The 24,513-nt window shown below is 41.3% G+C and overlaps 1 protein-coding gene across 1 annotated transcript in view; it reads right to left on the reverse strand.

Moving 5' to 3' along the window:
* Positions 1–4,697: 4,697 nt before the first annotated feature.
* Positions 4,698–24,513, reverse strand: part of LOC124285804 (TPR repeat-containing protein DDB_G0287407-like) — a 29,695-nt gene continuing 9,879 nt past the window's right edge. Inside the window, exons 9-22 of the mRNA XM_046722071.1 lie at positions 16,554–16,690; positions 15,687–15,798; positions 15,120–15,230; positions 14,451–14,624; positions 13,218–13,405; positions 12,489–12,658; positions 10,824–10,995; positions 10,341–10,512; positions 10,096–10,224; positions 9,557–9,675; positions 7,884–8,016; positions 6,998–7,114; positions 6,368–6,592; positions 4,698–5,790 (exon numbers count right to left, since the gene is read on the reverse strand). Coding sequence (XP_046578027.1) covers positions 5,005–5,790; positions 6,368–6,592; positions 6,998–7,114; positions 7,884–8,016; positions 9,557–9,675; positions 10,096–10,224; positions 10,341–10,512; positions 10,824–10,995; positions 12,489–12,658; positions 13,218–13,405; positions 14,451–14,624; positions 15,120–15,230; positions 15,687–15,798; positions 16,554–16,690 — 2,745 coding nt within the window. The 3' untranslated portion in view covers positions 4,698–5,004. The remainder of the gene's footprint in view (positions 5,791–6,367; positions 6,593–6,997; positions 7,115–7,883; positions 8,017–9,556; positions 9,676–10,095; positions 10,225–10,340; positions 10,513–10,823; positions 10,996–12,488; positions 12,659–13,217; positions 13,406–14,450; positions 14,625–15,119; positions 15,231–15,686; positions 15,799–16,553; positions 16,691–24,513) is intronic.

Here is a 24,513-nt window from a genome sequence, read left to right on the forward strand (position 1 = left end):
GTCTATCCATGTGACTATGTGGCCAAAAATGTAAACTTACAAGAAAAATGTTTTTTAGATGTTTTTGCCCCATATACACTTCATAAATTGCCAAAAGTAAAATACTTTGAGTATTTAGAAGGAATATTACTTTGACTGGTGATTTTATTTTATTTTTTTTCCCTCCTGCCTTTAGGTTTTCTGAGGACAAAAATCCATAAAACAAGAAATAAAATTGGTCTGGCCTAATGAAAGCATGGCTGGTGGGTGATATAGGGAAGCCAGCAAGTGCCTCCAGCAAGGAGAGCTCAGATTACACTGCACTAAACGGCAACATTTCTTGCATGACAACATGTGCCATACCCTTGCAACTCTGCCCTATGTCAGTTGATGGTGAGCTCCACACAATGTTCTCGCACATATCACTACAACACAGCATTGCTGTTGTCAGTACCAGAGAATGGAGGAACAGTGTTTGCATGCAAACCTTGGGAAAGAAATCCGATCATTCCTGCCATTTTTTAGCAGACAGAGTTAGGGAATCATTTGATTCATAACTACAGAAAAAATTGGTTATAACAAACTCAAAGAGACAATTAATTTTAGTTCATAATAACCACAGTCTATTGTACACATTTTGACTAAAACATAGAGGCAGTGCCCCGGACAAAATTAAAAAGAAATAGTTCATTACATCTGTGAGTTTGTTACAAGCATGTACATTATACACATACCAGTAATTTACTGTAATTCACTATCATATTGCTATTATTATACCGATACTATTTGTTCTTGACTAAAATAAATAACAGAAAACTTTATTCATTTAAGTGGCTCGAATGATCAGAAGTCTTACTAAACTATGAAGTACTGACTGAGTATCCCGGCTGGTCTATGTTTAGTATGAATTATCATCTATCCTGTTGAAAGTCAATGTAACTATGAGACTTAGTGCTAAGATCACCTCATGCAATCTCCCCCGTTTGGTACCAATGTACCTACAGTTCATCTTGCCTACAGTCCATTTTGGGTATAATCTTAACTGTAGGCAGATTGGGAATTGAAAAACACCCCTTTAAATATAATTACCAAAGAGATAACTTTTAGTGATATGATATTCTGATATGTTTCACTGCACACAAACATTGATCATATGAATGGACATTTACCATATATGACAACAAAACCATTTCTAACCAGCTATACATCACTGTCTGGTAATTATATTATTTTTCTCCAATTTGATATATTTCATTTTGATAGTAGTTCAATATTTGGTGAGATGGATTGTTTTTAACAGTACATATTCAAAACATTTATCTCAATAATATCATAGCCTTAGATTAAATTGACAAAGCTGAAATGCTTTGCAGTGGAAGCACGAGACATAAAAGTTGCCATTTTTCAAATGAACAAGTGTTGATTTCACTTGGATCAAAATGATCAAGAGAAAATAAAAAGTTAAAAAATAATTTGATGTGGCCTTCATTGAGACATTTACCATACAGCTTATTGAAACAGTAATGTAAATCTCACCAGAATCAGATAGTTTACTCCAACACAAAACTCAATTTAAAGATAGCTCTTTTTGGACATGAATCAGATATTCTGGTCTTAATGCAGCACTCACTTTTGAAAAATCTACACTGATTCGCTAAATATTCATTGTCCACTTACAGTGGAATTGTGGATCATCACACAGACAGTATTTCAGGGGGCATTTTGGACAAAATAAATCCAATTCTATAAGAATACTATAATCTGGAATATTGATATCTGCAGAGATTTGACAGCCAATACAAAGCGTGACCCTGCTTTCTTAATAGACCCTTAGCTATACTTCACTATATGTAATAAAACAGAAGTCCATTTGTTCCTAATTCTATAAGCCCTACTCCTCTTTAAAATTTCACCAAATTATAATGACTGACTGAGTTTGGTTTTACGCCGCTTTTAGCAATATTCCTGCAACATCACTCGGGGGACACCAGAAATGGGCTTCACACACTGTACCCATATGAGGATTCGAACCCGGGTCTTCGGCGTGACGAGCCATCGCTTTAACCATTAGGCTACCCCACCGCCCCACCAAATGATTATGAAGTACTTATTGGTATAATGAAATTGTTAACTGATTTTACTGTTAGGAGTGTCTGCTTCTAAAGTAGGGTATTTCTATGATTTCCAAAACATTGCAAATTTGGCACAAGAGAGTCTGAAATATATGACAATTACAGGTGCTTTTTAAAATGTCAAAATTACAATCAATAAAAAGGATAATGATGAGGATTATTGTCATGCCTGCCTTACAAAACATACCCTGATAAACAGAAATCAATTCCATTACAGATATAAAAAGGCCTCTGCTCTACCCATACAACTAACTCCACTAGTCAGCTTCATAACCCCCATAATATCTGATTCAGTTAAATAAACACAACTCCTACCAAAATAATATCTGGCCATAAATAAAAACAGATTGACCAAAAAAAAAAGCATTGATGGTTGATAAAAAAGGATGATTACACAATGCCTTTTAGAAAGTGGTCAAATGTAACGTATGTTATATTTGGGATTACACTTTCTTAGTAAAGTTAAGATTCTAGTACTTTAGTTGGGTCGTGTCCCATCCGTGAATCGAACCCACACTCTCAGAGTGAGGCACCTAATCGCCAGCACACAAAGTCAGCCACCTAACCCGCTCAGCCATGCTTTGAGGGTGTGGGTTCGAATTCCAGATGGGACTCGACCCAACAAAAGTACTAGAATCCGTACTTTTCTAACAATGTGTAATCCCAAATATAACATACGATAAATAAGCACACAAAGCAAAATTTTCTCTTTTAGAGAGTCCAAGAACGTACTGCCCAAGGGCTGAAGTTACACCTTTTGTATGATAGCAGAAATATGATGCTGTCTTTAACCATGCACATCAAGAAGTTATAAATAACCTCAAATATACTGTTTTGCATTCTGGGCTGCAACTTCTGTAGTAAATCAATAGCTGTAACCCTTTTCAAGTGATTTTTTCAGTCATTAACACAAATCAGCTGTATTCTAGATCGCCACAAAAATGACACATTTCCAGAAATTCTTTGATACATTATATTTGGCACACAAAACACAGTACTAAATAAAACAATCACTTTAAATACAAAAGTAATCTCTTCATAGTCATACATACTACAAATCTACACATATTATTATTTACTGAAGCAATGTTCTTCAACCTTAAAGGGGCTCTTCCAACTCCAACACAACATGCCCTGTATTCTATACATCCTCAAAGTTGCATACAAGCTGGGAAAGTTCAAGAAAGATTACTAATACCCAACAATACATGAAGGGGACATAATCCAGTATTAAAATAATATGGATGCAATATGTTCTGAAACTAGGATAAAAGGTTTAATAAATCAGGCGCTTCAAATCATCAAGGTTTACTTAACCATTATATTTCATGAGAAGCACTGAATTACCTTTTCATGGCACCCCTCCTTAGAACCAAACATATCACCATTAAATCCATGGTATCATAATCATTGCGAGTATTTAATTTTTTTATTTATGAAATCCAGGAACAAACATCAATAATGATTGGTGTCATACTTATAAGATTACAATATAGCAAATGGATAACATCTAATGATGTGTATTATTGAATATTATTTAATATTAAAGTATGCAATACCTGGTAACTTTTACACTTTATCTGGCAAATAGAACATCAACTTCCTAAACAAAATACAGAACAGGTGCAATAATCTCAGAAATAAATGGCAGTTATGAAACATAACAAATAGCTTGTGATAAGTGAGAGACAAAATTTTGATGTTCACATGTTTAAATACAAACCAGTAACTTCCTATTTGTGTTCAAGTCAAGCAAAGTCTATTTTATCTACCAGCAACAAACATTCAAGAACATATTGTTTACTTGAAAATGATATCAACAAGTAAGCATTGAATGCTCATATCTTTCAAACTTCTGTCTCTGAACTGTATCTTAAAATTTCAAAGTACATTACAGTTTACAAGAGGCCACCCACCTTCAGTGTGATATACAGGTCATGATGCTTGTAACACAAATCTAGCATATTGTCATCTTGAAAAATTTCAAAGTATACATCAAATATTACATAAAATGTGTAGGGTTGCTTGCATCCATGCCTTTCTTATATCACTATCAATTTCATATTTCCTTTGATATACTGGAAGTGGTAATAGTACTCCCAAAAGGATTTTCAACCAAGGGTGTCCCCAGAACTTATTCCCTGTCAAAGAAAACATCCACTTCCTAAACAAAAAATGCAACAGGTGCAATAATCTCAGAAATAATTGGCAGTTATTAAAGTTAACAAAATGCTTGTGATAAATAGAACCATTCTACCAAAATATTAACATTCACTCTTTAAAACAATACAACCTGTAAACTTCTTACTTGTGTTCATGTGAAGTGTTGTCTATTTTTCTAAAGGTAACAAACATTAAAGTATATATACATATTCTAATGTCATGGTTGTTGTTCTATAATGACTTTCTCTTAAAAAGACATATAGAGAACATTAAGGGTTATTTTTAAGTGAGGATTAAACTTCAACGCTGGTTCGTCTCCTGAGTGAGTGAGTGAGTGAGTGAATGAATGATTATGGTTTTACGCCGTTTTTAACAATATTCCAGGAGCGGACAGCAGAAATGGGATTCACACATTGAACCCATGTGGGGAATCGAACCCAGGCTTTTGAGTGATGAGCGGATGCTTTAACCACTAGGCTACCCCACCGCCCCTCGTCTCCTGAAATGCTGTGATGAGTATTCCTGATAGATCAATCCAATTTAGTGTATAGCTGAAAGCAGTAACATTTTTAAGCTGGGTATGAGGCTTGTAATAATTATTATCCATAACACAGGGTTTAAAATAACACATAGCATTATTACATTATTCAAGGACTCCTCATTAAACATACAGGTAGAAAAAAAGTTATATATCATACAATACACCCTTTCTACCTATCAACCTCTCGTTTCAGGACCTGTTGTATCTATGGTGCAGTCCAACATCATCATCATCTTCTCGCCCGTCACTCGCGTACCGGTTGTCACAGTCATCTATTTCCCGTGACGCAAGTTCTACAATGTCGTTATCATCATCGTCATCCCCGAGATGAACATTGAATTCTTCAATCACAGGCCCATTATCCACATGCAGTATGTACTGCTCATCATAGTCCTCAAAATTGTCATCATAAAAATTCTCACTGTCTGTGTGTTCCTCATTGATGGATTCCCGATCCTCTCCATCGAAATATCCGTTCATCAACAGCTCGTTATTATCATCTGAATCCACCTCAGCAAGAACATTCAATCCAGACTCCGCTGCGATATGAATGGCCTCACCATTCGCAACATTGTCCACAAAACTGTCCAATGGAAGATCTTCACGGCTCACAACAAGCTCCACCTGCCCGACCGTGTCATCATAATTATGTTCTGTGTCAGGATTTTCTTCTTCTTCCTCCTCAATGTCTGCCATGCCATCCTGCTCAGGTTCCTCAGCATCCCATTCACCAAGTTCCTGCGCTATACGCTTGTACCGAGATTCTCGTAGTACGCCTTTGGCTCGTAACGTTTTTGGGTGATCAGGTCCAAGAATCTCCTCACTGACACGCGCCCATTTCTTGAAGTATTCGTAGGCTTTCTTGTAATCGTTATTGTCCTCATACACAATGCCGATGTTGATGTAGAGGCGTGAGGTAAGGATGTGGAACTCTCCGTACATCTGCATGCACAGGTCCATCGCCTGGTTGTACAGCTGGAACACAAATTATCAGCCCTCAATAACAGCCCTAACTAACAAATTACCAGTTGAGGTCCAGTAAAAACCCAGACAAATCAAGTACAGTCCATTTAATTTCATTTGAAACCGATGAATTGCTCACTAACGCAAAATCTAATAATTGCAACAAAACCAAATTTTGCACAGTCACATGAAATTGTCTTTATATGTCTTGACCCTTACACCTCTATTCTTGGCATGTCCATCCATCTGTCTGTCCCAGCCATCCAAAACAACATCCATCCACCCCACCATCCATCCACCCAAACCCACTGATCCAATACTCACCCACTGACCCACAAACCTACCTATCCATCCATCACCCTTGTTGCAACTGGTATCCAGCAGATTACTATATCTTTCATATGTGAGTGAGTATTGCTTAATGCTGTATCAGCAATTTTTGCAGCTATTCGCAGCGATCTTTCATATGTTGTCAGGACAACAGTTCCATGACTTCACTTCTCAGTGACCAACTTGAGTTTTAGTATCACAAAAGAATATACAAGAGAAGCACAAACACAAGCCTCCTTGGAAGAAAGTTACGACGAACCTTGAGCTGTTCCATGCTGCCTCTCGGTGCCAGCACACCCTTTGTCATCAAGGCCTCCGCATAATGACCCATGTCATTGAGCTCCTGGAATATCTTGAGCGCCTTGTCAATGTACTTGTTGCCCTCCGCCAGTGCTTCACTCCCTGTCAACTCAGGTCCACCACCACATGCTTCCCAGCTCTCCATGTTGAAAGCCAGCTTCATGAGACTCATCGATAGCTTGAACTAAGAATTAAACAGAGAGAGGTTAAAATTCAGTATCGTATCTCCCAGTTTGTCTTCACATCCCATATTTAGGATGACAAATGGATTTTCTTGAGTATAGTGCAAACAATGCGTACCTCCCTCTAAGGATTCATCATTTTTTAAAGAATATTTTGAGGATTATATGCAGACAGAAAACTACATCATATCCCTTCTAAGGTCATCCACACAGCTGTGTTTCTTTTCAAAAGAAGTGTGCACTGTAAATGAGAAGATATGGTAGTCAGACAGTCTGGCATTATTTGCCCTGCCCATCTTCCAAACCTGGATCTGCAAGTTTTAGTTTGGGAATCTGTAGACAGTTGGTTCAAGAGTAACTAGAGGTGCTTTACATAATCCTCCTTTTCCACTGACAAGAGGTCTCACCTTATGATATGTTCCAGGTAGTGTTTTTCGTATTGTGATGGACTTGCGCCCATAGTATATGGTTTTCCTGAGGTCAGGTAGTTGACTTGGAGATACAAAGTCATTCAGCTTCAGTTTCTATAAACACACGGAAAAATAAGAGAGTGAGTGAGTAAGTTAGTGAGTTTAGCTTTTACCCCGCTTTTAGCAATATTCCAGCAATATCATGGCGGGGGACACCACACATCAGTCAGTGAGTGAGTTTGATTCAATTGTGCTTCGGGTATTCTAGTTATATCATGGCATGCAAACTTAATGTGGGTGGAAAACCCAGAGAGATACAGCTCTTCAACATACATCATTTTGGTGAAACCCACAAGGTTGGGTATGGTGCTGAGGAAACTAGAAACCTAACCAGGGTAATCAGGGATTCAAACCAATGATTGTAGGATTCAGGCTTGCCCAAGGGAGGCAACTCTGCACAGCAATTAGACAACTAGACTATATGTAACATAACTGACTGACTGAGTTTAGTTTTACGCCGCTTTTAGCAATATTCCAGCAATATCACGGCGGGGGACACCAGAAATGGGCTTAACACATTGTGCCCATGTGGGGAATCGAACCCGGGTCTTCAGCGTGACGAGCCAACGCTTTAACCACTAGGCTACCCCACCGCCCCATATGTAACATAAACATATATAAGCAGATTAATAGTAATGGCTACATAGGCATCCATGGTTTATACAAAACTTTAGCTTTCAAATTTGATCCCTGTTTAAGGCCTGCATCCCATATTTCAAGGCTAAAAGGAAGCACCATGCTTGCTCTTCAACAGAAAATCACGACTTATTGCACTTCAATGTCTGAATTCTTTCCTTTTCCTACCTTCAACCACAAACCTCACCTCATCATATATCTCAGCCATGAGGGCGTACAGTTCAACCATGCGATGAGGCCGAGCACCCAGCTCAATTTCCTCTATCTTCATGGCTGTCTTTAACAGTTCTAATGCTTCATAGTGTTTCCCTGCCTGAATTCTGAAAGAGGAATTGAGTACAATATATTTCTACTTTCTAGTCTACTTGTTGTGTAAAGAAGTGTTCACATCACAATGCACTCACAGCAAGGGTTGTCATTTCAGATATTTCATGGGAACTTTTCTCTGTAATATGTATGATGATGGTTTTGCAGCAAAACCATCAAGAAATAGCCTGCTGAACTTCATTGAAGCCAATGACATCCTTGAGGCAAACAGTTTCTGACGCAAGTAGGTACTACAAAGCACAAATATGGTAAATGGGTGAGCAGATGAGTGGGTGGGGTGGGTAAGTAGTTAGACGGGTGGGTGAGTAGGTGGATGAGAAGGTGGATGAGAAGGTGGGTGGGTGGAAGGATGGGTGGGTGAGAAGTTGGATGTACAGATGGGTAGGTGGATGAGTAGGTAGAGACGGATGGGTGGATAAGGGTAGATGACTCACTGATAGCCAACTGGGTGGGACAGTAGGTGGACGAGAGTAAGTTGATGGGTGGGTGGATAAGTTGATGGGTGGAGGGAGTGGGTAGGTGGAAGTAGAAGGGTGGGTAAGTGGATGGGTGGGAGGGTAGGTGGATGAGCAGGTAGATGGGTGGGATGGTAGGTGGATGAGTAGGTAGATGGGTGGGAAGGTAGGTGGATGAGTAGGTAGATGGGTGGGTGGGTGGGTGGATGGGTGGATGGGTAGAGTAGTTAGATGAGTAGGTAGATGGGTGGGTGAATAGGTAGATGAGTAGGTAGATGGGTGGGAGGGTTGGGTGGATGAGTAGGTAGATGGGTGGGTGGGTAGGTGGATGAGCAGGTAGATGGGTGGGAGGGTAGGTGGATGAGTAGGTAGATGGGTGGGAGGGTAGGTGGATGAGGTAGTAGTGGGTAGGGTGGGGTGGGAGGGTAGGTGGATGAGTAGGTAGATGGGTGGGAGGGTAGGTGGATGAGGATCAGGTGGGTGGGTGGGAGGGTAGGTGGATGAGTAGGTAGATGGGTGGGTGGGAGGGTAGGTGGAGCAGGGTAGGTGGGATGGGTGGCAGGTGGTGGATGAGTAGGTAGATGGGCAGGTGGGTGGGAGGGTAGGTGCATGAGTAGGTAGATGGGTGGGAGGGTAGGTAGATGAGTAGGTAGATGGGTGGGAGGGTAGGTAGATGAGAGTAAGTGGATGGGTGGGAGGGTGGAGGTGGATGAGTAGGTAGATGGGTGGGAGGGTAGGTGGATGAGTAGGTAGATAGGTGGGTGGATAGGTGGATCAGTACATACATGGGTGGGAGGGTAGGTGGATGGGTGAATAGGTGGATGAGTGAGGAGGTAGATGGGTGGGTGAGGTGATGGACGGTTGAGTAGGTAGTGAAATCACAATTGGCAAGGTAACACATTGTTAGTAACTTTGCCACTACAATCATATCTTAGTCAAACAATCCAGCAGAAATACGACACAAGAAATTAGCTGCATGTAAATTCTACCAAGTACATCTGATAACCCAGGGACATACATGCATTTTTTGTTGCTATCATTTTGAATGGTAGCCATGTAACAAGTACACAGTACTCACACAACTCTACAGACTTTCTCGTACTGTATAGACACGGATTCCTCATTAACTGTTTCATCCTCCTCAAACTTGGACAAGGCGGTCTCATAATAAGAGATCATCTCTGCCGAAGGACCAACCTGAAATAAGATAGCCGACTACTTAAGAATATAACCCAATTTTCAACTATTTGTGATATATTTTGAAACACATTTATCTTTCATTTCCTGGTTAGATAACCAGTTACAAAGAAACCTCCAGGCTTGAAACTGAATCATGTATTGTGTTGATGTTTATGAGCCTCGACTACCACGACACTAAGAGGGCTTACTGACTAAGGAATACTTCTACAAGAATCCATCTACATAGCATTATAACTTCCATTAGGGTATTTAAAAGAATGAGATTAAAAGCAGTTACAGCACTAGAATCGTTTGTCAGAAAAGAAGCAACAACGGATCACTACTGCATTTGTTTTTGGTTTTTATGAAATTCCCAAAATAAGAATCCTGTAGAAATAAATTATGTAATAAATGGATTTGTGATGCTATAAATCTTACCTTTCTCCAATAGGCAAGGAGCTGAGAACTGTATTCCTCGTTGTAGAGTTGGTCGAAAATGTCCCAGTCACACAGACACTGAGCCAAGCGGTACTTGTCATCCAGACATACCAGGTGATATGGATACTCCTACAGGTAAACAAGGCATACATCAATATAGTGTCATCCATACATACACCTGGATACACCTAGAGGTAAACAGTATATGTAACACCACGGGATACTTAAGGTGAGGAGACGCCTACCTCAACTTTCCTGTCTGTGTTCGTGACTGTCTCAAAGTAGTCTGCCAGCTTCTTGTGCCACCAGTAGAAGGCGTCAGGCTTTTCCTCCCGTTCCAAGCTGCCCTCATTGTTGTCCTCGTCCTCCGGTACCGGGACGTCCTCTCGCTCTTCTGCCTCTCCCTTGCGGAAGTACCTGCAACCAAAGTCAGCGCACTGAAGGCTTGTCAGACATACATATTCAGCTTCTGGGCAACTGTTGCAAATTGTGCTCAATACCCTGTGTGATCAGGAACACACAGTGCAACCTTGCTCTTCCAGCTCCTGAACCCATTTGGAACAACTTTATAGATATCACCAGATTTTATTTAGTTCCTGCATTTTGTCAATTTGGATATCTGATATTTGACAATTGAAGGGATAAGGTACCAGGCGGATTACCAGGATTTAATTGCTTGGAGGTGTGGGTTAAGTGTAATGCATATATTAACGATGGTGAGACCTTACTTTTTCCTGACTGCCTTGCTGAGAGCTCTGTGGTAGAAGTCAAGACGTCCCTCCTTACTGTCGCCATAGGGACGTAGGAAGGGACGTAACGTGGAGAAGATCCGCATCCACTTCCTGTCTGACAGTGATCCCCTCTGCTTCACCTTCTCCTTCTCTGAGCACTCCTTTTCCTCTGGACGACCAAACATTACGACCGTTACCACACGAGGGACATTTGAAACCTTGCTTCTGTATCTAGATCGTCATTTTAAATTGTGAGTAAGAGTGAGTGAGTATAGTTTTATCATCCAAAACTGTGTTCCACAGGAGATATTGCTTGTGTGAGATCAAACGATATCTCCTAGGAGATATCGTTTTGACAGTAGATTTTGTACAATGCCCTGACAATGCTATGACGTCATGTACTTGATGACGTCACAATGCTATGACATCGCTGCACTGCAAGTCTAATGGCAGTACCATGTTCAGAGATGTACATTTTTCATTGAAAATTAATGAAGAGTGATTTTGGATGATAAATAGAATCTCACCCTCGTGTCTTCTGATATCAAATATATCAACACTCGTTGATAAAGTAAAAATATCCGAGGCAAGCCTCGGATATTTGTAACTTTATCAACTCGTGTTGATATAATTGATATCAGAAGACACTTGGGTGAGATTCTCTATTTACGCTGCTTTTAGAAATATTCCAGCAATATCATGGTGGGGGACACCAGAAATGGGCTTCACACATTGTACCCATTTGGGGAATCAAACCCAAGTCTTCGGCATGACGGGCAAATGCCTTAACCACTTGGCTACCCCACTGCCCCCTAACTGTGAGTAAGAACTGGACCTTAAGCCCCATATGCTTCTTGTCAGAGGTGACCAAATGGATGAGTGGTTGGGCTCAATGACTTGTTTGTTACGACATGTTAATTGCTGTTCTCAAAATCAATCGTTGATTTGCCCCACCTGGACACAGCCTGGCCATCATACAGTAAGAATATTTCTCATTAGAACAAACAAAATTTGTACAGCCAAGTGTTATGGCATGTCAGTTGTCTCATGGTATGTCATTTATCTCATGACATGTCAGTTATCTCATGCCTGGTCGGTAATCTCATGGCATGTAGGTTAGGTTATCTCATGGCATGTGATTTATCTCATGGTATGTCATTTATCTCATGGCATGTCAGTTATCTCATGGCATGTCAGTTATCTCATAGTATGATGGCTATCTCATTGCATGTCAGTTATCTCATGGTATGGCATTTATCTCATGATATATCAATTATCTCATGGCATGTCAGTTACGTTATGGCATATTGGTTATCTCATGGTATGATGGTTATCTCATGGCATGGCAATTATCTCATGACATATCAGTTATCTCATGACACATCAATTATCTCATGGCATGTCAGTTATCTCATGGCATATCAGTTATCTCATGACATATCAATTATCTCATGGCATGTCAGTTACCTCATGGCATATCGGTTATCGCATGGTATGACGGTTATTTTATGGCATGTCAGCCATCTCATGGAATGCCATGGCAATTGGTTATTTCTTGCATAGTGAGGTTATGAAACCTGTCAGGGTTTTGACTACCCAGCCAACAGGTGTCCCCTCTACCTTAACAGGGACTGACCATTACACCAATCTAATTGAACCAACCTTTCTCATCGTAAGGTGAAGGCGGCATGAGAGAGTCCTCATCTCCAAGTATATCCCTGAGTTCACACTCCAACAGTCCAGCCGCAGACGCCTCCAGCAGACACAAGGTGGCCACCAGCAGATTCCCGCCATTTTCATGTTCAAGCCTGGTCAGTAGATGCTCTAACAGGCTGAAAGAGACACATACACCAGATTTATACAAGGGACAGGTAACAGTCAGCTGAAGCTCCATTGTTTGTAATGGGAAAATATGACATGACAAAGCAGGATAATTCTTATCAGATGATTTTGATATTGTTGTATAATTTTTAGCAGTTAATAACTAAATTGCATACAACACTGGAATGTACTATGTGGATTTCAACCCTTATTACGTTTGGAAGGGCAGGCGATTTTGAAATTTTGAATTTTTTTTAGCAGTTAACAACCAAATTGCACCCAACACTGGAATGTAAGTTGTGGATTTCAACCCTAATACGTTGAAAGATTAAGATTTTTTGGGGGAGATTGCAATATTCCAGCTACCCTTTTCACACCGATTCCTGCAAATAATCATACAAGGAAGAGCCACAAACCATGCTAATGGGTTATCAAACAGAAAACAGAAAACACAAAGAATTTGTTACTAATTTCAGTAAATCTTAGTAATTACTACCCCTAAGCATGATATAATTTAAATGAGACAGATATTTCTGGGTCAGAAATGCAATTATGGCATCCGCAACTCACTTAAGAAGGCCATTAGGTAGTGCCACAATTGTTTGTGAGATGAAGTCAGCATCATCCAACAGGCTGAGCTCCTCACAGGCCACAGAGAGCCACAGAGGGTTCTCCGAGGACTGCTTGTTGAGCAGCTCCTCCAGCTGACTGGCAGGAAGGCGTTTGTCATAGCGCGCTTCAACATCTCGCACACCATGCTCTGAAATAACGATATCAGTGTGTCCAAGTACAGGCATTGTCTTTATTTAGTACACAAAAACAGTCAAGGACCACCCAACTCTTTTAAACCACAATATTTAATCAGTCAAGCCATGACATTCTTTCAAAACAAATCCGAACCATTAGTGGTGCTCCGCTTAATTGAAATAATTGAAGATTGGTTGCAGCGACTAAACGACCAAGCAATCGAACATGTTTTCTCATAATCGAACATAACCAATCTTGGAACACTTGTTTGCATTAACAATATTTTTCACAAGGCTGGTTTTGTCTGTGTCATTAAATTTACATTTCATAAGCACTACATGTACAAGCTCGTTCCAAGTCATGATTGAATTTATCTTAAAGAATCATGGAAATATGTGTTCCTAACATACTAATCATCATTTAAATATGCAAAATTTGCAAATGGACTTTATGCAACTTGCAAAATAACCCAAATTACTACATGTTTTTTTCTTTATTTTTTTGTGAATAAAAAAATAATAGGAACATTTGATAAATGACGCTAACCAATTATTTTCGATGATTGATCGGTTGTAATGGACCAATCATCAATTATTAGATTTTAACCAATTTCCAACACTACAAACCATGACATTCTTTCAAACTAAAAATATTAATCCATGACATTCTTTCAAATTGAAAGACCAAATCTGTCAAGCCATGACAGATTAAGTACAATTACTATGAAAATATCAGGTGGTCCTTAACTTTGTGAAATACATTAGTCTGAGGGATTTAAGGCAGACTCTTCATTTTAGTTACTTGGCAATTCTCTAAAAGGATAACATCTAAGTAATACAACAATAATTTTTTGCAGATAAAGATGGGTTCCCAATGACTATGATTCACCTAGTAATACAGATCTAACCACTGTTTGTATCATGGATTCGATTATTTCTTCTAAATGTTGTGAGATTCCAACAAAAATATAAAAAATGTCAGTTTCTAAACTAAACATGGATCTTATTTGTGAAAAGTACTGTACAGAATACAGCAGTTATCAAGCATTGAACCTACCTGGCGAGAGGCATGGTCGAGGGGTTTGATGTGGAGCTCAATAGGCTTGGTTTCCCTACTCATCAAGGCCATATGATGATCTGTATTGTCTATCATTGAAAATATACATCGAACTTGGGGGGCCAGTTTCCGTGGTAACCAACTCAAAACTCTTGCTGCCTGCTCTTCAGCAAACTGAAATGAACATTGAACCAACTATAGGTTACAAACTGACAACAGGTTACCACAGTAGTATCAGACAAGATTCAGGAAGATAATAATACATGTAGAATATATTGTTCACCTTCTTTCAGACCTTAGAAATTCTGTTTCAGACATTAGTGGCAAAGTCATCACTGGAATGCATTATGCAGAGTTATGTCCCTTAGGCAAACCAGATTGAATTTGGGTTCAAAACCTAGTTTGGTCTGACAACGTTTCTGGGGTTGTCAGCATCTACCCATAATTGTGGGTTTAGTGAAGTGGTAAACACCTACCATCTGCAACCTTTGGGGATTCCCTATTACAGTGAAATGAGTTAGTTTAGTTTAGTTTTACGCCACACTCAGCAATATTCCAGAAATATGGCGGCTACAGTGAAATGAAACACCATGAACTAACTGCAATATTGCATTAACTACACATCACTCACTCACTCACTCAAATCTCGTAATCCTCACTTTCACCCACCTGGTTGACTGCATCAATGAATATGATGAGAGGCCTTGTGTTGGGATTAGACAACACACTGCAACACATCTGTGCTGTGGCATCCAAGTCCTTCGGCATGTTACTGGAGTCCTGAAACAACCAACTCACACTGACAAACCCCTTCGACACATTTAGTTCAACTTTGTTTAGTTAACTTTGCACTCAGTTAATTCGGACTACTTCCTGACAATAGCTGTTAGAAATGTCTTTATGTAATTGCAAGGACATTACTACTTACCAAGTATTGATTAGTAAATCCCGAATTTCGTAAATCTAGATGATTTAATTGAGATGAAGCCTTTCAGATTATGGACTTACATTCTGCTGCTTTCCATCCCAAATTATGTCATGTTTAAGTTTATTGATTATTACCCACTTAATTTAATTTTACTTATCAGATTTAATTTACTTAAACTGTGTAAGAAAAACATCTTCATCAAATGAACTAAATTTGAATGTTCTTCTGACAATAACAAGCCTGTGACTAGACAATAAGCAGAATTTAGTATTGACAAAACCAAAGGTTATGTTGTTCATTGAACGCACCTTGGCAGCCTCCACTTCTCTCAGCAGTCTCTTTAACATGGGTTCCAGCGAGGTAGAGCCTGGCACTGCCCCCACAAAGTGATAAAACACATGCCATGCCTTGCCCCCTTCCCTGCAACAGAGGCACCCTGCATCTTAGGATCCAGCTGATTATGCTTATTGCTTCTTCAGTTAAAAATCATGGCTTGCAAAAACGTAATAAAAAAACAACAACTAATACTAAATAAAACAAACTAAATCTACCTGTTCGAATCTTTACACATAATCTGGTCATTCCTTCATAATCATCACACTACATTGTACAAAACATGGACTGTCAATGAGAAAATCAGTGATGTCTGATCATCACCCTTTTTATTATAAAGCACCTGGTAACTGACATCATACTAATGTAACTACCACATTTTGAGGTTTTGAATACAACCTTGATAATGCACCCACTTCTCCCCACTCCCCAAGGTAGAAACCTTTATAATCAAAGCTGATTCATATAGTATACATTGCCAGCAATGCAGATCTACTAATAATGACAAATTTATTGATAACAACTTCTTTTATTATATCATATTTGTCATTATTGTACTTCCAAACTTCTAAAATGCAAGTTCTGAAAGAAGTGCAGATCTAGATAGAAGTATATCACCAGATTACAGAGTCTCTCACATGTCTAAAGTGGTAAATGTTTCAATGAAAAACAACACTTTTGATTTCTCATTTTGGTGAATGGTGTATAAACAAAAGTGATGATCTGAGTGGTATCTTTGTGGTTGTAATACCTGACTTTAATGCACTTTCATCAACAAAACATGAAGACCTGTCAAAGACTAGATACAAATACACAGCAGAGATTGGAAATAACTGGCCTACCCGTGAATCTCTCCTTTTTCAACCTTGGTGAGGATGACATCGGCCGCCTTACACAAAATGGACGACTTGCCGCATCCTGGGCTCCCCAGTAATAACAAAGGCACATCTTTGTCTTCATGTAAAATATAATCTTCAATCTGCAATAGACAAATAAATAGGGCTGTAACAATGCATCAAACTATCGATGGATTGCAATTAATCGATGGGAGAATTGAAAAACTATCGATACATCGATAGTATCTGTGACTATCGATAGTTTAGTAATTGATTTCTGTTGATAAATGTGCAGCTCACAATACAGGAAGTACCAGATTTGTTCACCTTGATTTAGAGTTATCCACCCCTGTTACCTCTTAAACAAACATGGTCTGGGTTTCAAGTTTCTTGTCAGTTATTAAAAGAGACTGAAACTACTTCAGCTCGTTCTTATTTCATATAAACTATACATTCATTTGGGAAATGACTTCAAATTGGAAGTTTTAACTATAAATTGTATATTTATATACTTATCCTATCTCACGGTACGAACCTCTCTTCTTCTTCTATGATCATGTGTGGAAACGTGCTGTAGGCTAAGTTGAATCAAAACTTCCTGACCTCTAACCTCCTGAACTCTGCCCCCCACTCCGATAACAATACCTGTCAATCATCTCAATAAGCGTGCAGATCGCTCAGATGATCACGTGATGCTCTGTGCCTGTCATTCTTGTCTTGGGAGCTTCCAGTAATCTGTGATGTGGGGCAGGTTGGGTGGGTATCCATCACATGAGATAGGATAAGTATATAAATATACAATTTATAGTTAAAATTTCCAAATTTGTTAACTTATCCTATCTCACAGTATGCATTATCCCACGGTTGGCAGGAGGGCCGCAGATTACCCTGTCAATCTCTACAACCGTGAGGTCGCATAACACAAAGAGGCCAGGAGAAAGCACCAACTCCCGATATGCTAACTCCGAACTTGTGATGGGTTGCTTCTGATAACCCCATAGCTTACACAACACAAAACCCCTAGGGAGTGGGCGGTCCAATTAATGTGGTTTTCAGCCGCAACTATTGACAGGCAAAAGGACGCAGATTGGCAAGTGGACCCCGCCTTCCCACGATTTATCAAGTGACCCCAGTGAATTAAAGTCAAAGACCTTAATCTGGACAGTCCCTGCTTTGAAACTACCCCCCACAGACACACGCTGGAAGGCGGTGAAAGAGGGAATAACTTGGTTACTCAACTGGTTTAACTTTCAGTACCAATCTTCCTAACTTACCAAAGGAAGAAAGGACTTAGGAGCAGAACGCTTCGAAAACCACACAAGTAATCAGAAATCAACACTTCACTGACGTAATTGCTCAGAGAGTAGAGGTCAGTAAGTGGAGTGTCGACCACCTCTGCATGTAGCACAAGACTGGTCTCTCAGTCTATTAAGTCATATCTATGACAGTGCAGCCACGCCCTAGTTCCCCAGGCGAGGTGGTCTAAGCCCAAGATAAAAAAGGTACAAAGATAAAGATGACATCGAGATCTTTTATTAATGTACAGAAAACAAAACCGACACACGGAAGGACTGCTTTTCATCTGCGAGCACAGATCGATGACAGCTGCTGAGCTAGGACCAGAGGACCGAACTGGTGAACGCCCTCCACGTCCGTGACCGAGAGATCCCGAAGATAGTGTGAGGCGAAAACTGTATCCGACTTCCAAAAACATCCCTCCATGATTGCCTGGAGGGAACAGTTCCTATGAAGCACCATGGTGGAAGCTAGGGCCCCGAGTCTCATGAGGATTCGCTGTCGAAGGTGGAGGAAGGTTGGCATAGGCATAGGCACGCAATCAAAATGCCAAAGTGGTGCGCGAGACTTCCGAGGTAGAGGCAGCAGACAACGGGATGAAAAGTCTCTTGTTCAAGCTCCGTCGGTCCTAAGAGGCAGCTAAGTAGATCCGCAATGACTGAACTGGGCAAAGAGAAAGATCTTCTGTGTCATCAGGACTCAAGATAGTGGACAGCAGTGGAATCGTAAACGTGCGGTCCGGCTGTCCTGGTAGTTGGTTCTTGGTGACGAAATCCCACCGCATACCAAGAAAGACTTTAGCATGTCTTGACCTTTCAAATCGCACATCGAGGGCGTAAAGACATCGCAGCAGTGGCCAAAGCCAAGAGGAAGAAAGTCTTAAAGGGAAGTGCACATATATTCTTATGTGAATCAAAGTGAATTTTTTCAATTAGTTAATATCAATGTTTGAAAATATACACTCATTTTTCTTACAATGAAAGTATAACCCTCAAAATAAGTGCTGAAATGTTATGCCATTATCAGGCCTTTGTTTGCCGGGCTAATCAGACCAGAGTTATCACCCTTTGATTATGACGTAATTGGTGCCACTTGATTTTAGACTGGTCTCCTGTCTAGTCCCAAATCAAAAGATATTAATATTGAAAATAATCACGTGAAAAAGTTTGTGAAAATACGAAAGAAGCATAAGAACAGAAAATGTAAGTAGCTGGACAGATTGATCGTGTGTATTTTAATTCATAACCTCACCTCAATGAAAATACCAAATATGTATAACATTGTTGACGTCAGTATGACATCACTATCAGGAAGCGACTTTTTCAAAATGGCGTGTTCACTGACACGAGTACGCTGGATTTTCGAAGGAAACTTTCGTTGTTTCAAGCAAGCTATATGCATAAATGTAACATGTAAGTAGTCCGAAACATTCTGACGGTCTACAAGTTGTTATTTTCTTTTTGTTTTCATTGTGACCAAGGGAAATAGTCAGAAATTATGTGAAGTACCATCGTCGGTGTGAGTGAATTTGCGTCAGTCATGGCGTCACGCTTTCAGAAACTATAAATCTAATATGTTGTGATGAATCTAGGAAATCATGGGAATACACCTATTCTATTTAACTATCTCTTGCTACGATACCTTTCCCATGCATGTTCTAAAACTAATGAGCAATTGTATGCAACAGGTAGGCGAACGGATACACAGTGTAAAATCTGAGATTGGCTTTGTTTACACTTCAAACAAGCGGTCCTTTCCCAGCTCGGCATCTTATAAATTTCGTTAGATTTCACTGAATCACTTTGTATTGGTGACAGAGTCCATTTGTCACCTTATTTTAAATTGTATGAGGAATTCAGGGATTCATGTAAGGAAGATGGTGTTGAATTATACAATTGATTTTATGGGCGAAACATAACTGACATACGTGTGACGTGATTTTATAAAAACACTCTGCAATATGGCTGATATTTCCAAAACATTCTCAGCGATTCTTGGTTCATCGTCAATGTTTCAGAACGAGCATTAGTGATTCGATCAAACAACCATAACAAAACTACCGCTGATCACAATGATACGTTTTTCTCTTTTAAATTCAATTCTCCCAGTAAAATTTGACATTTGAATTAAGACATACTATAAATTACGCAAAATGCAGTGAATGGTGATTTAGTAATGTGTCAAAACTGGTGGGATTTATGATGCATGTAATTTTCAGTATATTTGATCTACAATGAGCGGATGTTATCATATAAAAACGAATTTCAAACAGAGTTTAAAACTGCAAATTGCATTTATCTGCGTGATGTATTTGGATATGTACTTTCAATATCAAAGTTAAGGTGGAAGAGGAGGGATATATATCGTACGATTTATGTAGGAATTAAGTAGCACACGTAGAATGCCAGCACATTCGCTGATGGCAAGCAAGATGTAGTGCATATATACGTTTTAGTTTTTGTGTAACAAGATACTGTTGTTCAACCGACTCAGGTTGAATGTTATACAATTTGGTTATGTAGTAACAATTTTTGCACAATGTATACGTTATTTCAAACTGCAACGTCATCACAGTGAGGAACTGACCAGCTGACGGCCAGGCAACAGCTGGATGAAAACAATAGCCTGCGCATCAAGACACAAGAACCACACCTATACCTGCACCACGTGAAATGGGTCTAATAAGTTCTAACAACGTCATTCGTTTATCAGTCGGGCTCCAATGACCTCATTTCCAAGGAACATAAGCCATGGTGTGTTTATTATGGACATAGAACTCTCGGTTAATTTGGAAAATTTGAATCGTTTTAACGCAAAAAATAAATTAGTTACTTCTGATACATGTACTGTTTTGGCTATAAAACTACTTGACAAACACCTTTTGTGATAAAAAAGTGCAAGACTAAAAGGTCAATTTTCATGTAAACTTGCCCTTTAAAAGTGATCTGCTCAAAGTCTTTTCCCTCCAAGGGTTCGTAAGCCGCTGACGTAAGATGATTAAGCACAACGGAAAGGTCCCAAGATGGTGGTCGGAACTTCCAGGATTGGTCAGCAAGTCTATAAGATCTGTGGAGAGACTGGAGCTCAGGAACAGTCGACACCTTCACACCTGTGGCTGGTGCAATAACGGTGTTAAGAGCAGCCAGATAAGCAGACAATGTAGAACCCTTAAGCTTCTTGGACGTTTGAAGATGTTGGAGGTATTCTGTCACCAACTGCGGCGAAACAGCAGTGGAAGAAGCTATACCTCTGGTCCTATAGTACGCCTCAAAGTTCTTCCACTTGTCATCATAGAGTGACCTAGTAGATGAGCGATGCGCTGTAGTGATGGCAGTAGCGACACGCTTAGAATATCCCTTTGCAGTTAGCGACTTATGGAGATGCGCCAAACGTGAAGATGAAGTGTGAGCGGAGACCAATGCAGCTCATCGGAGTGCAGGTGCACCAGAAGATCGACTGCGTTCAGGAAGTGGTACTGGATCTGGATCTGCCAGTTCTTGAAGATCGACGAACCACCCTCTGGCCGGCCAATAGGAGCTGACCAAAAGCAGTGTCATCTGCTGAGTCGTGCGTAGGTTCAGTAGTATGCGTGGAAGCAGGGCCACTGGTGGAAACGCGTACGCGTTTAGGTCGTCCCAAGGAATGGCTAGAATGTTGAGACACCAGGCCAGAGGGATCGGAATCACAGACACGAACAGAGGCAACTGGTGGTTGAAACAAGTGGCGAACAGATCCACTGTCGGAGTCATCAACGGAAAGCAGATGGTCTGGAACACCTGTGGATGTAGTTTCCACTCTGTCGGGGAGGGACAAAGTGGCCGGACAGAGAATCCGCAATCACGTTCTTCACTCCTGGAATATGGTTGGCTCGAACGGAGATGTCGAGATTGTCCACCAGCTGGAAGAACCGTTGTGTCCACTGCAGGAATTGAGGAGACCCTGTCGATCCCATCCGGTTGATGTGCCACACTACCGCTGCACTGTCCGAACGGACCAAGAGAGAGGTAGATTGTAGAATCTCTTGCCAGTGAGTGATGGAAAGAATCACTGCTCTCAGCTCTAGAATGTTGATGTGGTAAGCACGATCTGCGAGAGACCACCGCCCTGCCACTTGCTGATCGAGGTAGAGATGCATCCACGTATAGGTGGTGAGTCGGGACGAACGGCCTTAAGCAGACTCCGCCGCAGACTTTCAACTCTTCCATGCACGAGAAGAGATGGGGATGGAGTACCGGAGGTAACTTGATCAGAGAAAGCGGGTTGCCCACCCAGGAATAACTGCAACGGTCGAAGTTGAAGCTTACCCCTGAGGGTCAATGCCTGGGCAGACGTCAAGAGACCCAGGAGCTCCTGCCACTGATGAAGAGTCCTGGGTTGAAGCCACGCAAGGGGAACTAGTTGCCGGATCTTTCTGAAACGGTCCCTCAGCACAAACAGTCTGTGGTGCTCTGTGTCGAACATCGCCCCCATGAACTGCAGGCGGCATGAAGGGACGAGCTTCGACTTCTTCCATGTTGACAAGCCAGCCTAACTGGTGAAGTAGCTGCATCATGAACCCCATGTGACGGAGGAGTGCATGGTTGGTCTGAGCCTGGATACAGTCGTTGATGTAAGTTTCGAACAGTATCCCCTTGCCATGAAGGAAGCTGGTGATGGGCTTCATCACCCGTGTAAATAACCACGGAGCCTAGGAAATTCCAAATGAGAGCACTGGTAGTGGGTGCCCTTGAAGACGAAACGAATAAACTTGCGATGGTCCGAGAAGATCGGGATGTGAAGGTACGCATCCTGAAGGTGTAGGCTGACCATGTAATCCCCCGGTTTGATGATAGTCTTGAGTAGAGCCACCGACACCATACGGAAATGAGGCGGTGGTTGTAGGAAAGATCTCGTTGAAGACCTTCATATTGAAGATGAGTCTCAACTTGTCGGAACCCTTCTTTGGGACCAGAAATATTGGAGAGTAGAACCCTGGGTCGGTCAGAGACGAGCACAGGGATTCGATCGCAAGTTTCTGAAGAAGCGTAGCGGGATGAGCCGGATACGTCCTGTGCTCCGGGAAACAATGTGAGAGGAGGGATGCCGATGACCGGAAGTTGAAACCCCTTGGACAGAGTGGAGAGAACGTAAGGGTTCGTCCAAGATGGTCCAATTGAGGGCATAAATCCAAAGTCTTCCACCTACTGGGAAAGTTGTGATAAGTACGATTGGAACACCTGCTGGTCAAACCTCTTCCCTCGAAAAGAAGTAGAAGGTCCCGAACGAAGATCTGGGTTGGACGGCACATAGGTAGCTGGTCGCCGTTGACGCAACGGATCTTCTACTTGCAATCGCTGAAACTTCAACAACCTTCACAGAGACTTGCAAATGAGTACCCTGCCCAACCTTAGCGGCTATATCTCTTATAGCCCCGTTAAAGAGTGATCTGCCTGACCAAGGTTGACGGAACAGATCTCATGAAATCTATCCTCCCACTAAGATAAGTGAAGCGGGCCCCTGTGTCAAACCGCCGTGAGGTAGGAGAAAAAATGGGCCAAGTGATCCAAGATGGTCTGGAACTGCTCCTGTAACAACACCATCGCAGTCTGAATATAAGCCTGTTGAGGGGAAGTGGCATGCGAGACAGATATAGCCACTGCTTCATTCGCCGACAAAACCAAGTTGAGGGGAGCTAGGATCCTCCGAATGGCACCATCCAGGTGCAACAACTCACGGTCTTCAACCAGAAAGGGAGAATAGGTCCTCTGTTTAGAACCCAAAAGCGCAATGTCATCATCCACAGAAGGCGAGGCAATCAACGTAGAAAACCCATGAACATCGAAAACAGCCAAGTTAAAGCGGGGTGCAGCGAACCCATCCTTAACCTTCCTTCTGCCAAATGCCTCATCACGAGAAGCCGCAGGTTGAATAATGCAGGGACGAGGTGGAAAAGTGATAGAGCTGAAATCACCCGGTTTCATATCAAAGCTAGTCAACAAGTCTGTAGGCGAACTGCTACGACGTAGTCGAAGGTTATCAGCAATCCAAACCAATAACTGAGGTGTGTCGACTATATCATTGCTGACATCTGAGCCGAAGTGCCATCTCAAGTAGGAGAAGCTGAGCTGATTGAGGAGGCCGAGGTGGATCGGTTGAAGCCAGCTGGCTGAACCGTGGAGGATGGAGCTGGGACTTGCTGACGTAACACCGAGGCCACAGCATGAATAATGGCATCAAAATCAAGAGGTCGAGACGCAGAACTCCCAGACGACAGATCCCAAGAAACCGGTAAAATAAGTCTGGCCGAGGTGATAGACGTAGTACCCGAAGTAAGAGGCAATGTAGAACCAGAGGCTGGCATTGGTGGACGACCCGGCAAAAGCGGCAACGTTGAACCAATAGAAAGCGGCACCCTGGAAGACTGTGGTACACTGGAAGTAAGCGTCACACCAGCAGCAAGTGACGCTCTGACAGGAAGCACCGAACCAGGACCAAGCGGCATATTGGAAACAGGAGGCGCTCCAACTGTAAACACCGAAGCGGGAGCAAGCGGTGCAATGGAAACAAGTGGCACTCCGACAGTAAGCGCCGAACCAGGAGGGAGTGGCGCATAAGAGGCAAGTGATGTACCGACAGTAAGCGCCAAACTGGGAGCAAGCGATGCTCTGCCAGCAAGCATCGAACCGGGAGC

This window comes from Haliotis rubra, unplaced genomic scaffold, assembly GCF_003918875.1.
Source record: "Haliotis rubra isolate DU_JTF1 unplaced genomic scaffold, ASM391887v1 Scf37, whole genome shotgun sequence".
In the NCBI taxonomy this organism is placed as follows: domain Eukaryota; kingdom Metazoa; phylum Mollusca; class Gastropoda; order Lepetellida; family Haliotidae; genus Haliotis; species Haliotis rubra.